This window comes from Glycine soja, chromosome 15 (assembly GCF_004193775.1).
Source record: "Glycine soja cultivar W05 chromosome 15, ASM419377v2, whole genome shotgun sequence".
NCBI classification, from domain to species: domain Eukaryota; kingdom Viridiplantae; phylum Streptophyta; class Magnoliopsida; order Fabales; family Fabaceae; genus Glycine; species Glycine soja.
In genome coordinates this window covers 41,064,022-41,080,713 of record NC_041016.1, presented here as the reverse complement: position 1 = coordinate 41,080,713, position 16,692 = coordinate 41,064,022, and the positions used below count along the sequence as shown (strand labels likewise).

Genomic DNA, 16,692 nt, shown 5'->3' with positions numbered 1-16,692 from the left:
TAGTATCCATGCACGGGTAAACCTTCGTACTTGTTCTTCGTCATCATGGTTATTTATTTGTGTAAAATGGTGAGCCAACCAACTTAATTTAACCACACTACCTTTAATTTTACCTTCTTGTGGTTTGACTCCCAACAATTCCTCACATAAATTAGCTCAATTAAGATTTGTTGGACCAATTAATGATAAACCATCCACACGTAGACCTAACAATACAGAGACATCTTGAAGAGTAATAGTATACTCTCCGCATCTCATGTGAAACGTATGTGTTTCCGGCCTCCATCTTTCTATCAAAGCACTAATTAATGAGACATTTATTTTTAAGTATCTCATCTTCATAATCTAGTAAAAACCAGATTGTCGAAGGAAATGAATAATTTCCTCTGGGATTTCTTCTTCCCCTTAATACGTAGGGACAACTCCTCTGATGTGTAATTTCCGGTCTTCTTCCCCATTCCAAACATGTTCTGAAACATGCTTAACTTGCATCCATAATACGTCACCATCGATCGGGCCAGACTTAATTTTAATATTTGATGGACATGACGACGAAGATGCCATTGATACTGTAAAATAAAATATAATACAATAAATTCACAAAATAATTTATACATTATTTCTACATAATATAAATAAAACTAGGTACATTTATAAAAACGTTATTAAATATATATAAAAAAATTTGTAATAAATAACACAATATATACATTTGAATTTATATATTTCAATAACAAAATATATTATACAAATAATCAAATTTGAATATATTCTACAGATAAATTAAAATACATGTGAAGACAAATTTAAATAAATAAAAAATATATTTATTTCATAACAAAATATATTATACAAATAATTTCAAATACATACACACAGAAAAATTTAAATAATTAACATAATATATTCTACAATTAACAAAAAATAATTAAATAAAATATGGACTAACAAATAAATTAAAATACAAATAAATATTAAAATGCAAAAAATAATTTAAACAATATATATATAAAAATAATAATGTACAATGTATCATATATTTAATAACCTAAAATACCTAAAACAAATAATATTAACCTACAAACTAAAACTAACACTACCCTATCATATATATATATATATATCTTAATAACATTCAAACTAAAAATAACTAAATCAAATAATATTAACTTACTAACTCATTTATTTAAAACTGTACTATCTATATATAACATACAAAATTATAATACTAAAAAGGCAAGTTTACGTGTGTGAAGTGCCTAATATTACAAAAGCTAAAAATTTACGTGTGCCTAAAATTTACGTGTATATACCTAAAACTAATATTAACTTGTGAAGTGCCTAACTAAAGTATCATATATATATATATATATATATATATATATATATATATATATATATATATATATATATATATAACACATATAATATCTCAGAATATATACAACAACCAAATAATATTTTCATACTAACTAACCTAACCTTGGAATACCTATTAATACATAAAAATTAAGAACACAATATCTATTAATACTAACTAACCTAATCTTTTTATAATATTAAGAACAGAATACATAAATATTATTTAATTCGAAAAATACTTACCAGGAATTATGGAGGAGAAAAGGCAACACACGCACACAAAAATTGAAGGAGAAAGGGCAGCACACTAAAATGGAGGAGAAAGGAGAAGCTCAGGAACTTGGGAAGGAGAAGTGTAAGTTAACGTTGATGGAACATTTTTTTTATAGGAGAAAAAGTAAATAATCAACAGTCAAAAGTGTGACACCCTCTACCCCGACATATATAGAAATAAATAAAATATATTGGTAAACAAAAATCAAATGGGTAAAAGGTTCACATTCATTTCAATTACCAAATAAACTCATTAAAAATATATTCGGCTCAAAATAAGGCCATCAAATTTACAAAAATATTTTGTTAAATCAGTGAGGTGAAATAAAATAGACTAACATCATAAAATTAACATAAAAACTTATATCCCAATGTCACATCTTATCAGAGCGTTGTGTCCCGACGTCCTTCAGCACAATATTCCTTAAAGCAGTTCACCTAGTCATCTGCTCTCCCAAACACAAAGTTCAAGATCATCACAGGATCCAAACACAAATAGTAAACTGGGAGTGAGTTATCACATTCCTAACTAATAGAGAAACAAGACAACTAGATATACATATCATATAAACCAAATAAAACTTACTTACATGTAATTCACGTAATTCCACCACTTTGTCATTCAAAGTTCACTTTTCATCCATCAATCACACTTTTCAATCATCAATCACATTACACAAGAATCACACGCTCTGATCAAGACATAATAACACCTCAATTTCATAATAAACAATTAGCAAGCGCATGAGACAATTATGCTAAGACTCAAGCCTACATGCAATGTGGTATGATGTCAGTGAAAAATCACTCTGGGGCACTTAGGAGTACATAACAAGACACACCACACAATGGGTTTGCCAGGTCACTCTCACTAAGTAAAATCATAGGGAGACCAGTCAGGGTCACGATGTTTTGCGAGAATGCTCCAACCATATGGGATCAGCATAGGCTTAAAGGAGCACTCAAACCCGATGACCCCCAAGGCCTACACTCTGAAGAGTCCGTCAGGGCCTCTCCCTCCTGATTCAGGTCCAACCCCTAAAATCATTTTAGCACATAGACACTGCTAGTGAATTATACAATACCCACGACCTCTCACTCGTGTCTTAAACACGTACAACATATTGCGCTACAATTTAACACTGGTTCCTAAATAGGAACCTACACTTTCTCTTTAACACGGGTTCCTAAATAGGAAACCTACACTTTCTCTTTAACACTGCGCATTTACACTTTTCTCAAGATAACACTGGTCGGGTTATTGTACAATTCACAGCTTACAATACAAATAATGTCACATCAAGAATTAATCACACATTTATTCACAACCAAAACTCATTCACAATTTCACATCTCATAATGTCACAATCCACCATCACATGTTTTCACGTATCTCACAATTCAACACTTGTTCTACTTTACACTTTTACTCAATCTCAATAACAATATTATAATCTCAAGGCAACATATTATTCCACAATTCATCACATATTTCATTTATAAGCACTGCTCATGAACTATACAATACCACGACCTCACACTCATGTTTCAAACATGTTTAACACAATTGCGCTACAATTTAACACTGGTTCCTAACTAAGAACCTACACTTTCTCTTTAACACTGCACATAAATATTGGTCGGGTTATTGTATAATTCATAGCTCACGATATAATTAATGTAACATCAAGTGTTAAACACATTCACTTATTTACAATCGAATATCATGTCCACACTTTAGCATCTCATAACATCACATCAACCATCTCATAACATTCCTAATGATATTCATAAGGTACAACATACACATGTTCATCAAATTTAACCATAATATTCTCAAACTCCAACACTTAATAATTTTTGGAATCATACTATAACACTCTACAATATTATTTACATAAATTATTAATATAAATAACAACCTCTCTCTATATATAAGCTAGCATACATCATATTGAATCACAAATTACAAAGTAAGCTTTCAATGCACAAATTCTAAATAATTATATGAACACTTTGGTCAATTTCAATTATGATATTAACTTTTTAAATTATATATAAAAACCTAAACAACAAGAAAAAGAGAAAATACAAAATCAATACCTCTCTCTAAATTTCTCCTTTATTTCATCAATTCATATTAATTAGAAAAAGTACTCGATTTATAGGGTTCACGCTCAACACAATAGCATATCAATTCCACAACAATTGGTCTGTCAAACATATATAATTCACTGTAATAATTATAAGGATAAAATGAAAATTGCAAAAACACCCCAAAACTCATTCCAATTGATATCTCTAAGGATCCCTACATATGTTCTCACTAATTCCCAATTGTGAATAACTCATCCCTTACCTCTAAGCGGACTCACGTGTCTTCAGCCAGCGGACTCACGTGTGTTCAGCCAGCGATAGAAGCATCTCTAGCGGTTCTATGAGATCCCTCCAGTTATTCCCCCGATTGCTTCAATAGAATTCCCAAACGTCAGAGAGACGGAGAAGAGATTGAAGCCTCCACTTGTACTGTCTTCATGCGATTCCTTTATCTCCCTCCACGAATATTATTTCGCAAATCCCAACGGTTAAAGTGTGCGAAATTAAATTTAAAACAACATACCCAAATTTCATGAAAATCCAACGGTTAACGAAACCGGAATCGTAATTTTACCGAGACAGCTCTGGGTTTCTGCGGGAAAGGAAAATGCTAAATGCGAGGGGTATTTATCTTAGCTTAGACAAAATATCGAAATTCCCAATGGTGAGAATGCTCGTAATTGGGTTGCGAACGTGGTGCTCAAATTTCACGACAATCCAACGGTGAACGAGTTCGAGATCGTTGTTTTTCTGAGATAGGTTAGGTGGCCTGCAGGAAAAAGAGAGGGTTTTGGGAGAAGAGAGAAGAAACAACATTGCGAGGTAGAGGAGGCTGAGGAGTCAGTCTGAAAATTGACCTAGCATGTTGTTATTTATAGCTAGGGGCATTTACGACCTATTGTTTACTCTATTTATTTATTTATTATTTTATAAAAACAAACTTTATTTTATTCTCTATCAAACAATTAAATAAAATACCCTTTTTATTTTCTCTCAAATCATTATTTTAATTAATAATTATATCTCCTTATTTATTTATTTATAAAATCTCATCATTTTTTTAAACTCTATTTATTTATAAATAACAATCTTTTTTAATCTAGTTTACGAAAATTGGGATGTTACAAAAAGATGCACTGCTACTCCTGCATTTTCAGCTGCAACCCTAGCCCCTGCATCTTCAGAAGACTGCAACCCTAGACTCCAGCTGGCCTGCAAGATGTCTCGCCAATGGGAGAGGCGAGACCTTCTTCACGTGGCGTGTCTCGCCAATGGCAGCAGTGACACCCCCTCCACGTCAGCTGTCTCGCCATTGGTGATGGCGGCACCCATGCATGCATGCCACGTCAGCCAGCTTCTCGTCATTGGTGATGGCGGCATCGTTATCTCGCCATTGCTTCCGGCGGCACCCCTATAAAAACAGACCCCCTTTGCAAATAGTTTCTAAAAGGGTCCCTCTGTGGTAAATTTGCCATACTTCATCATCAGATATATTGATTATGACGTTTTGAGGGCATTGCTACGTGCATTCCAACAAAATTGTTGTTATACTAATGACTTTCATGTTATTAGCACAACATTTTAACCAACTAAGTTAATAAGTCAATTATATTATAAAATAAATAATGTTGTTATACATAACACTAAAATTTCTAATATATATTTAATACACATGTAAATTTAAATAATAAATTTGTGACAATTAATTTTGATATAATTCATACGAATTATTTAATCTGTATATTTTTTTATAAATAAAAAATATTTACTATTAAAAATCTAATATATTAATAAATTAAAAAAAACAGTTTTGAAAAAAAATTTAAAAAAAAGACACTTATGAATTACGTGATCCATATAAGTCATACGAATTAGCTCATACGAATCACTTAATTCCTAAGTATTTTTTTTTAATTTTTTTTCAAAAATGTTTTTTTAATTTATTAATATATTAAATTTTTAATAGTAAATATTTTTTATTTATAAAAAATATAGGAATTAAATAATTTGTATGAGTTATATCAAAATTAATTATTTAAATTTACATGTCCATTAAATATACATTAGAAATTTTAATATTATATATAATAACATTATTTATTTTATAATATAATTGACTTATTAGTTCAATTAATTAGAATATTATGTTAATAACTTGAACGTTACATGTTCCATACTTACATAGATTGTTAATTAATTAATTCATAATAAATATTTTTAAAAAAAATCTATATTATTTTACAAAAGGACAAAATGAAAAAAAATGCCAAATTACTGAATCTACTCCGAGCAATTTCGCTGGGTCCACTTAGGAGTGCCCGGTGTTTGAAATGAAAGAACGTAGGCTTACAAGTACACAACTGAATGTTAACGCAATCCCTTACATCATATCATCGGATATTGACTAGTAAGCAAAAGATATTCAACGCTATCAACATTATTCAAACAAAACGACTCGAAATTTCAAATACAATTTCTCTGTGATCACTAATGTACTTCCACAATCATCATATAAGATATTATTGACTTATATTAGCATATTAGGTTTAAAGGTACAAGCACTTACACCAAAGTTGAGATGTACAAATACACAACGTAATTAACGCACTCCCTTACATCATATCATCGGATAATTGACATTTGACAAATGAGGACTTTGTTCCATGAAAGCAATCGCCCTAAGATGTATAAACATAAACTACAAATACACAACTGAATCTGCATTAACACAATCAAAATAATAAAGGAAAGGGCAACTAGGGAGAAGGCAGAGAAAGAAATAGGAAAGGAAACCAAAGAATTCTACACAAAAATGGCTGAACAAAAAAATCATGTCATCCCTCTTCTTACTCCTTACGGGATGGGGAACTTCAATCTATCCCACAGGTACTTTCTCTTGGTGTTTAATTTTTCTTATCATTTTATTTATTTATAATATATATTTTTTTAAAGTACATACTAAGACGTTGACATCCAGTTAATTTGATAGGTTAGCTTAAGCTTATATTCATGGCCTACATTCATTAGCAAAATTAAGTAAGCTTTTTTAATAAATTGTCTTCATATAAATAATATTTTTGTATCTATCTCTTCCATGTTTTTTAAATAAATGGCCTACATTCATTAGCACTTACAAGCTTTACTTTAAATGTATTTATGCATCATATAATTGTGTTGCTTTCGCATCTTCAGAATCGTTTTGGCACCACTATTTAGAGCAAGATCTTACAACAACGTTGCTCAGCCCCATGCTATTCTATATTACTCTCAAAGAGCTACCAAGGGAGGTCTTCTAATTACTGAAGCCAATAGTATTTCACCCACTTGTCAATAGTACGTAATTAATTTGCATTTAAATTGACTACATATCATTTTTCACATGATGTATACATGTATGGGTTTTATGATATTAAACGAGAACAAGAGGAATAAATGAGAACTATAGATAGATAATCAAGATTAAAATTATTTTAAAGTTAAACATGATTACTTAAAATATCATATAACTTTTCAAAAACTTATATGATTTTTACCCATTTTAATTTTGACCATTCATGATAAGATTTAATCTTCTATATATATTTATTCTCTTCCTCTCGCATGATAAAATTCATCTCATTTGATGGTACTCCCCCTTTTGGTGATGTGTTTAAAGCCATCCAAACGCAGTTGGTATATGGTCAAAAGAGCAAATTGAAGCATGGAAACCCATTGTGGATGCTGTTCATGCCAAAGGTGGTATATTCTTCTGTCAGATTCTTCATACTGGAAGGGTTTCAGATCCAGGTATATAACCAACTTGATGACATTTTCATGTATAATACTATTTGTTTTGAATTACTATTTCATTGTCATTTTTTTTAGAATATAATTGATCTCATGTTCCCTAATTATCTATGCAGATTTTAAGCCCAATAGACAGACCTTAATATCATCAACCAACAAGCCATTGACACATAATGGCATCGAACCAAGGGCACTAAGGACAGATGAAATTCCTCATATCGTCAATGACTTCAGGCTTGCTGCAAGGAATGCTATTGAAGCAGGTAAATAACCAAACATATGTATATATCCAAATCACCTTAATTAGCACAAATGTAATGCATGCACATAACTAATAATCAATTAATTATACATAATCTTTTAAATGTTTGAGTATTACTTTGAGAACACATGCAGATGTCATAAATTCAAACAACAAGGACTAATTTTCACCTCATTTAATTTCATCCAACATCCTTTCATCAACACGACATATATCTTTCAAAAGTTTTATTTTCTCACACTTGTTGAATAGACTTTTATTTGAGTTTAGTGGAGATCATGTTGTCAACCAATAAAAAATTATTATTTAATATAACTTTTAAAACAATTAAGATAAAAATTAATAAATTTATCATACATATATAATAATTCATAATCAGATGCAATAGTATAAAACTACTTGATCATTAGTGTATAATCTATTTTCTCCTTCATTTGTATTCATTTCTCCCTAATTAATTTCCTTTATATCATAATTAAATGAAAAAAAATTCATACTATACAGCGAATAGCACGGATATAATAATTAGTTTTACATAAGTATAGTCTTCTTGATTCATAAAAATTGACCAAGTAAAATGCAATCATATACCTGAGTGGAGTTTCTCTTTAATATGATATAGTCATGATGTTAAACTGTGATTCTCAAAGATATTCAATTCCTAACCACAATTGCAATTGTAGGGTTTGATGGAGTTGAGATACATGGGGCACATGGTTTTCTAATTGATCAGTTTTTGAAAGATCAAGTTAACGATAGAACAGACAAATATGGTGGATCCACGGAGAACCGTTGTCGCTTTGCATTAGAAGTTGTTGAAGCTGTTGTAGAAGAAATAGGGGCAGATAGAGTTGGAATAAGACTTTCACCCTTTTCAGACTACAATGAATGTAATGACTCTAATCCTCAAGCATTGGGTCTCTACATGGCCAAATCACTTAACAAACATGGTGTGCTTTATTGTCACATGGTTGAGCCAAGATGGGACATTTCTGGGGAGAATAAGGAAACCCCTCACACTCTTGCACCAATGAAGAAGGCCTTTAATGGCACTTTCATTGTTGCTGGGGGTTATGATAGAAAAGAAGGGAACAAGGCTGTGGCTGAGGAGAAGGCAAATCTTGTTGCTTATGGTCGTTTGTTTTTGGCTAATCCAGATTTGCCTAAGAGGTTTGAGGTTGATGCACCACTCAACAAGTACAATAGGGAGACCTTCTACACTCCTGATCCAGTTGTGGGTTATACTGACTATCCATTTCTAGAAGGAAGTTCTTAATTAAGGATCACATGAACTAGAAGGGTGGATTTACTCTTATGTTTTGCATTATTTGATGTTTAAAAGTTGTTTGATTTGGGTATATTTGTATTTTTCACTCAATTATATATTGTAAGATAACAGCATATTGTTGCACTTAATAAGAAAATATTTAGATTGATTTATTGTATTAATTAATGAGTATTATAGATATTGTGTTAATGATATATTTTTGTTAATTAATATTAATAAAATAATAAATTAGAATCTATTTATCTATTTATAATATATAAATCCTTATGTGTGAAGTCATATGTTGTTACATCAACTTATTTGTCTATGTGTCAATACATAAAGAATTTTATCTTTTATTGTATTTCTCCTCTACTAAAAGATCTATAAATCTATCCCTTCCATTGTTCATTTAAATTTAGGTTAAGTTGTCAAATGCAGTATTTGTTCTTTGTTCTCTCCTCTCCTGAATCCTCTAAATTGCATTTCCCATTTGATGTTGCAATTCTCACAAGAAGTCAAATGAATGTGATATTCACATTTCTTTTTCTTATATTATTCTTCATAAGCATTTTCCTGATTAGAAGTTGAGACACCTTTTTGTAAGAAAATTCTTTTTATTGAAATTCTTTTCATTTTCCATTAGAGTTTCTTAGGTACTGTGAAAGCATTTTTCTGATTAGTAGTTGAAACATCTTTTTGTAAGAATTTTTTTTTATTGAAATTCTCTTCATTTTCCACTAGAGTTTCTTAGATACTGTTAATTTTTCTTATAATGATACTAAATGAGCTATGTCAATAAACCAATAAAAAAAACTAGAACAAGATTCGGGGGATGTTGAGCTCATCAAATTTGGGACACGCCGAAGTAGGGAGCTACTCTCATTGCTAATGTAAGGTTTATTTTTGTTCTCCTATGATAATGTTGAAAGGCTGATTTTTCCTTATTGACATTATGTTTCATGTATTTGCTTTTGTGAATCCTTTTTGTAATTTGCACATAATCAACTAATAAGAGGTTATAAGTTCAACAAAAAATATCTTTTTTTTCTTGCACTAAGAGTGTTCCCTTACATCCTCATAGCAAATGGAAATAATCGTGGATCACTCCTTGAAGAATGAGAGTGTGAAATGTATAATTTACAAGTATATGACAAATAGAGATTTATCGCATTATTTCTCTTAGTTATATACTCGGTTTTGGTATGAAAACCAATCAAATGTTTATGTAGGGATATTTTGCTTTACAAATTATTTGTTAAATTATAAGTTTTTTGTGATTGTTTATAACATTGTGTGATTAAGAAGTGTAGAGACACAATCAAACAAAATTTGAGGCATTTATTAGCCATGGCTTCTGATTCTGGCTGGGTATTGAGGGATGGAAAATTCAACGCTGGTATGTAAAGTTGTGATTCTGTTGAATTATATAGTGTGTGTGATTAAATGGATATTAATTGAATTTATCTTATTCAATTGGTATGTAATCAAAATAAATATTAGCTCAAAACGCACTTGATTCTTAATTTTGAGAAACACAATGCACCAACAAATGAAAATCCGTATTTATGGTTATCAAGTTACATGATCAAATTTTGTCAAACAAATAAAGTTACATGACCAGATAATTGACATATTAAGTCTATTAATTACAAATTAATTAGCTATTGATTATAAAATTTCAAGAATACTCAATAATCAATTCAAACTGTTAATTAATTATCATTCAATACTATTAGTACTAGTTACAAATTATAAAATTATTATTTACTATTAATATTTTGAAATATCAGTTACTCAATACAAATTCTAATACAATTATTACGTTTTCGTTATCACACAAATGTATAAATTAATTTTCATTAATAAAATATTTATATTCATTACAAATTTTAATTTGATTAATTTTAATATATGATATTCTAGAAATATTTAAATTTATTTAAATCATTAGTTTTTTTAGGATATTTAAATAATTTGTTTAATTTAAATAAATGTAATGTTATTAACACTCGCGTAATCTACCAATATAATTTATTAATATAACAAATCATATATAAAATAGGTTTCATTACTCATTTGATCCCATAGTTTATTTTTTTATCCTTATAGTTTTAAAGTGTTTTTTTTAGTCTCTATAATTTACATTGTAATTCTCTTTTAGTCCCTTTAGTTTGAAAGTAGTTTTTTTAGTCTTTGTAATTTACATTCTAATTAGGGATGAGAATAGGTCAGACCAGACTTTGAAAGACCTGAGCCTAGTCTACGATGAATTTTTGAGGCCTGAGTCTGGCCTATAGCCTATCAAAGACTCTTATTTTGGGTCGGTCTGACCTCTTTAAAAGTCGAGCCTGGACTGATAGCCTTTTTAAAAGTCTTCTTCACGATAAATATTTAATATTTTATAGAGTAGGAACGTAAGAGGAAAGTTAAAGGAAAATGAAAGTCAATCTCACACCAATTAAAGTCTTACTTGAACAAAAAATAATATATATATATATATATATATATATATATATATATATATATATATATATATATATATATATATATATATAGGCCTATCAGGCTTATAAGACTTTTTAATAAGTCTAAGTCTGGTCTATTTAATTTAATAAGCTTTTAAAAAATCTGAGCCTAATCTTTTAATTAAATAGGTCAGTTCAGGTCAAACTTTATGTAGGTCAGGTCGTAGGCCCCTCTAGGCCGGCCTGACCTATTCCCACCCCTAATTCTAATTATTTTTAGTTCCTAGTTTGAAAGTGATCTTTTTAATCCATATATTTTATATTTTAATTATCTTTTAATTGTTACCATCAATATGAGTAATATTATTAATGACAATTAATTACAAAAATATTAGCAATTACTTCCTAACTAATTTATGCAAGATAATTTGTAATAAAAAAATTTCTCCTAAGAAAGATTCAAAAGATAGATGCAAAAATTATAAATAACATTTAATTCCGTAAATAATAATTTGTCTAAAAAGAGAAAAATTGTCATTATTTTTGTAATGAATATTATAAAAAGAGAATAAAATATTTTGTCATGAAATAGAATAAATAAATAATTAATAATAAAATATTATAATTTCTATAATCAAAGTATTTAAATAAAAATAATAAATTTTGCTATTAAAATATTATATATATATATATATATATATATATATATATATATATATATATATATATATATATATATATATATATTAAAAACATAAGAATTTAAATAAATAAAAAAAGCCCCTCCCACATAAGTAGGTGCTGCCTCAAACAATATTGAATTAATTCACGATTCTTTTCTTGAAAAGAAGAAAGAGATTAGCAGGTATAACATGTTTATGGTTATATTATATATATATATACGGCTACTTAACTATCACTTTATAATTTTTTTCCTTCCTATTTGTGTTGTTTCTATACGATGAATGATTAAAAAGGGGTACAAAGGTGCTTTCCAATAAAAGAGATAAAATTTAATTTAATTACTTACATTTTATTATTTTTTTCTTTATGTATATTATATTTTAAAACGTTTCTCTCATTCTCTCATACTTAAGTTTGTGTTATTGACATAAAATTTTAAAATTTAAGTAAAATTTTTTTAAAAAAATTATCATTTTATTAAAATCACACCTTTATTTTTCATCAACAAGTAATTTAATTTTTAAAATTTTATTTTGTAAAATTTAATTTATATACTTAGGGCCTCCTTAGTTGGGTAGGAAGGAAGGGAAGGAAGGAAGGGAAGGGGAGAGGAGGAAATTTTTTCTTATTATCTTCAAATCATTTCTTGCTCCACATTGATCTTTAAAATGAATATTTGACTAAATTAAATAATTTTGATATTTATTTATTTAAGATGCTTCTTTATCATCTTAAGTATTGTTTTCAATTCAACTTATTTAATAAATAAATAATTTTAATTCAATTAAGTCTATATCATACTTTTTTCTTACAATAAATTTTTTTTATATTTTATTTACTTTAATAATTTTAATTTAATTACTACCAATTATACTTTAACAATTGTTTTCCATATGAGTATTCAATCAACTCAACTTCAAGAATCTATATCAACCTAGACAATCTTGATTTTGCAAAGTTCAACATAAGATAAAATGAACTTCCTTTTATTTTATTTTATTATACACATTTTGTAACATCAACAAACAAAATTGTTAGTTTATTCTAATTTTTTGATTGATGTAGTTAAAAAATCAATTCTAAATAACTACTTTTTTAAAAAAAAATTGGAACAACATCAAATAAAAGAAGTATCTTCTCCAAGTTCTGTCAATATTGATCTTGACAAGAGAATGTCAAAAAATAGGAGATCTTTGCAAGATATAATGTTCATGAAATGGGTATCTGGATCACAGGTATGCTAACCTACCATGACCTTCATATTCATAATATTCAATAATACTTTATTTTTTCTTAGTTTTAACATATATAAAATAATAGGATAATGTATTCACAATTCATGCAAAAATCAATGAGATCAATGATACGTTTGGTTGTGGTTGGAATTATGTAGCATTTGAGAGATGCCAAAAGAAAGTTACAAAAAAGGAAAATTAATACACTTGTAGAGAATGCAAACAACCATCCAATTATCCAACAACAAGGTTAATTAATATTTGTATATAATGAATTATTTTTTATAAGATAATTAAATAAAATTTAAAATTTTTAAAACCATTTTTAGGTTCAGGATACAATTGAAAGTCTCTTATGACATCGATGTAGCAACATTCACAATGTTCGATCGAGATGCACAACAAATTCTAAGGACAATGACATCTAAACTCCTTCACATCCAAAATGCAAATAAGGTTGACATACCCTAATATTGGATTTCTATTGCAACACACTTTATTTTTATTTTTGAAATCAAGCTCACAGCTCACAATTGGAAGGAAGAATTTCAAACCTATACTGTCACAATTCCCAAAAATATCATTCAACATGATCCTTTCCTTAAAGAAATTAATCAGGTAACCATGTTTATAACTTATTTACATTTTTACTTCTTGTATAAAATATTAATAGTTTCGTCCACTAATTAATATTTTTTATTAAAAAAAGGAGTTCCCTTCACCACAACAAATATCATCAAATGAGTAAGATGAAGAATTAATTATAGGTCAAAGCTATAAGCTACAAGCATTCAACAAGTCAAAAGGTGCATCTTCATCATCTAATGAAGAAGTTTATAAAATTTCACAAAGTTCATTAAGAAAAAAGGCGAATAAACAAACTATCACGAGTCAAAGCCCAAAGGTACAACTATCCAAGAAGTCAAAAGATGCATCTTTCATCATCAAAAGAAGAAGAAAGTTTATTAAAGAAAAATGTGAAAAAATAATTTGTCATGAGTAAAAGATCAAGGCTATAACATTCAAGAAGTCAAAAGATGCATCTTCATCATCAAATGAAGTTTATTCAATCTCATAAAGTTCATTAAGAAGAAAAGAGAATAAACAAATTGTTCTAACATCATGTGTCAATCTTACTCCAAAGTTTAAAAATGAGTACACTAAAGAAAACAAAAGTCGACAAGTCAGCTGCAAAAGGAAATAAATACAAAAAGATATATTTAAATGAACAATTTTCAGTATTTTATTTGCATCATTTATATGTGTTTTATTATTATGATTGACTATTTTTCTTTCATTAAATATATTTCTTTGACTGTTTTATTATGTCAATTTCACTTTAATCTTATATTATTCTTGTAAAATTTATACATAACACATCTTGACATTAATCAACTTTAGTTAGTGGTTAGTCCCTAATTTTAAAATATTTCTTTATAAATATATTGATAAATAAAAAATATCTTAATTTATACATCATATCATTTTTTATCTCCTTTAATAAAAAATAATATAAATATCATTGACAATTATATTTTAAAATTTAATTTATCAAACAAATAATTTATAAAACTGCCCAACACAGAGGTCTGTACCTAGTTATTATTAAAAGCAATTCGATGTCAAATTGGAGACAAAAATCCAACATTTTGGTGAAGCCAGGGGGCACTAATTAATGGTACTCGTGTGATTGATAATTGTCATTTCTATCTATAGTTTATGAATAATTATGTTACATCTTTTATGTTTTTTAGTTTTGTTGGTGTTCATTTTAGTTAAATTTTAAATAAAAGCTTAATTTATTCAGGATTTTCCCGTTTGTGATTGCGTCTTGCAAATAATTTTACTTCAAATTTATATTCTGTTTTCTTTTATGGTTTGAATCTTTATTACCCATAGCTTTAAATAAGAATTTTTTACATCAGTTATAAATAACTGAGTGATACACACTTTGTACATTTGACAGAAGAGAGAGTATAAACGTGTGTGATGGCTTTGGATGCTTTGAGACTCAACTTCTATTATTTCTCTATCAAAAGCTTAATCCCCCATGATTATGAGTAACTAATATCATTCTTGTTGGGATTTGATGTAATTGGATCTCCTCTATGTAATTAAGTATCGTTGTTGTTTTTGTTTCATGCTTATTGTTTGCTCTTAGCTTGATCACCTGAGTGCATGATTCTATTTATTTGATTATAATTGGAAAAATTCAATTGAATTGCGAATGGAAGAAAATAATCAATGAACTTTATGCCTAGATAAAGGTTATTGATCATCTTTATATCTTTATTTTTAATGCAAGTCAATTAATTATACTAATCAAGAGATTAATATGGTGATTAAGGAGCTTAGGTTCTCTCGCTCAAGGGATTAAGATTAGAATAAATTGTGGGTTGATAACACAAATTTAATTGAATAGGAACAACATAGTAATGCATGTTAGGTTGATCAAATGAAGTTAAATCCCGACTCATTGATACAAATCCTATTTTCTACGCATATCAATTTTTTGAGAAAATTTCTAAATCAGCTTTCTTCCTTTAAACTCTTTACTTTTATGAAATTGTCTTAAATTTTGGTTACTTCAATTCTTAATCTTCACGGCATATTTAATTTACTATTAATTATCCAATTATCACACAACTTTTTGTGGAGATGACTTCACTTGCTACTTTATTATTTGAATGATTTGATACTGTTTCTAAAATCTCAATAGTGACACGTTGAAATGTAATTTTTTTTATTATTAATAAGTATTATAAATATTATGTTAATGATATATATTTGTTAATATTGATAAGAGAATAATTAAAAAACATCATTAAAAGCAATTCGATGTCAAATTGGAGACATATATCAACATTGTTTATATAGATTTTAAGTAATTTGATGTCAAATTATTAAAGGAAAATTTTGGGAAAAATTATTTTTGATGATATTTTGATTAGTGGCTTTTGAGTAGAAGGTTTAAATTAAAATGCTTTAGTAAATTTAGTTTATGAAAATTTTGAGTAAAAGAAATGAGAATTTAAAGATTTAAGTAAAAAAGAAAAAAGAATGATAGAACTAAAATTACAGCAATTAAAATTAAAGAATTAAAAGCATATTTAAATAAAATATTGATGTAATTAATATCAATATATATAATTGTTGTTTGGATAAATTAACTGAATGTATACTTACAATGAGTAAAATAATTTTCTTAACAATATAATATTATAAGTAATATTACTTTTCAATAATATACAAACCTTT

General features: G+C 28.0%; 1 protein-coding gene across 1 annotated transcript; it reads left to right on the top strand.

Moving 5' to 3' along the window:
* Window positions 1–6,449: 6,449 nt before the first annotated feature.
* LOC114387355 (putative 12-oxophytodienoate reductase 11) lies at window positions 6,450–9,229 on the top strand. Its single transcript, XM_028347528.1, has 5 exons — window positions 6,450–6,618; window positions 6,925–7,065; window positions 7,388–7,518; window positions 7,635–7,781; window positions 8,464–9,229. The coding sequence occupies exons 1-5, from the start codon at window positions 6,545–6,547 to the stop codon at window positions 9,054–9,056; spliced, it is 1,086 nt and encodes a 361-aa protein (XP_028203329.1). The 5' UTR covers window positions 6,450–6,544; the 3' UTR covers window positions 9,057–9,229.
* Window positions 9,230–16,692: the final 7,463 nt, after the last annotated feature.

Coding starts and splice junctions, on each gene's coding strand:
- LOC114387355 (XM_028347528.1), top strand. CDS start 6,545: ATGGCTGAACAAAAAAATCATGTCATCCCTCTTCTTACTCCTTACGGG. Junction 7,066..7,387: donor ATTTCACCCACTTGTCAATA/GTACGTAATTAA, acceptor ATGTGTTTAAAG/CCATCCAAACGCAGTTGGTA. Junction 7,782..8,463: donor AAGGAATGCTATTGAAGCAG/GTAAATAACCAA, acceptor TTGCAATTGTAG/GGTTTGATGGAGTTGAGATA.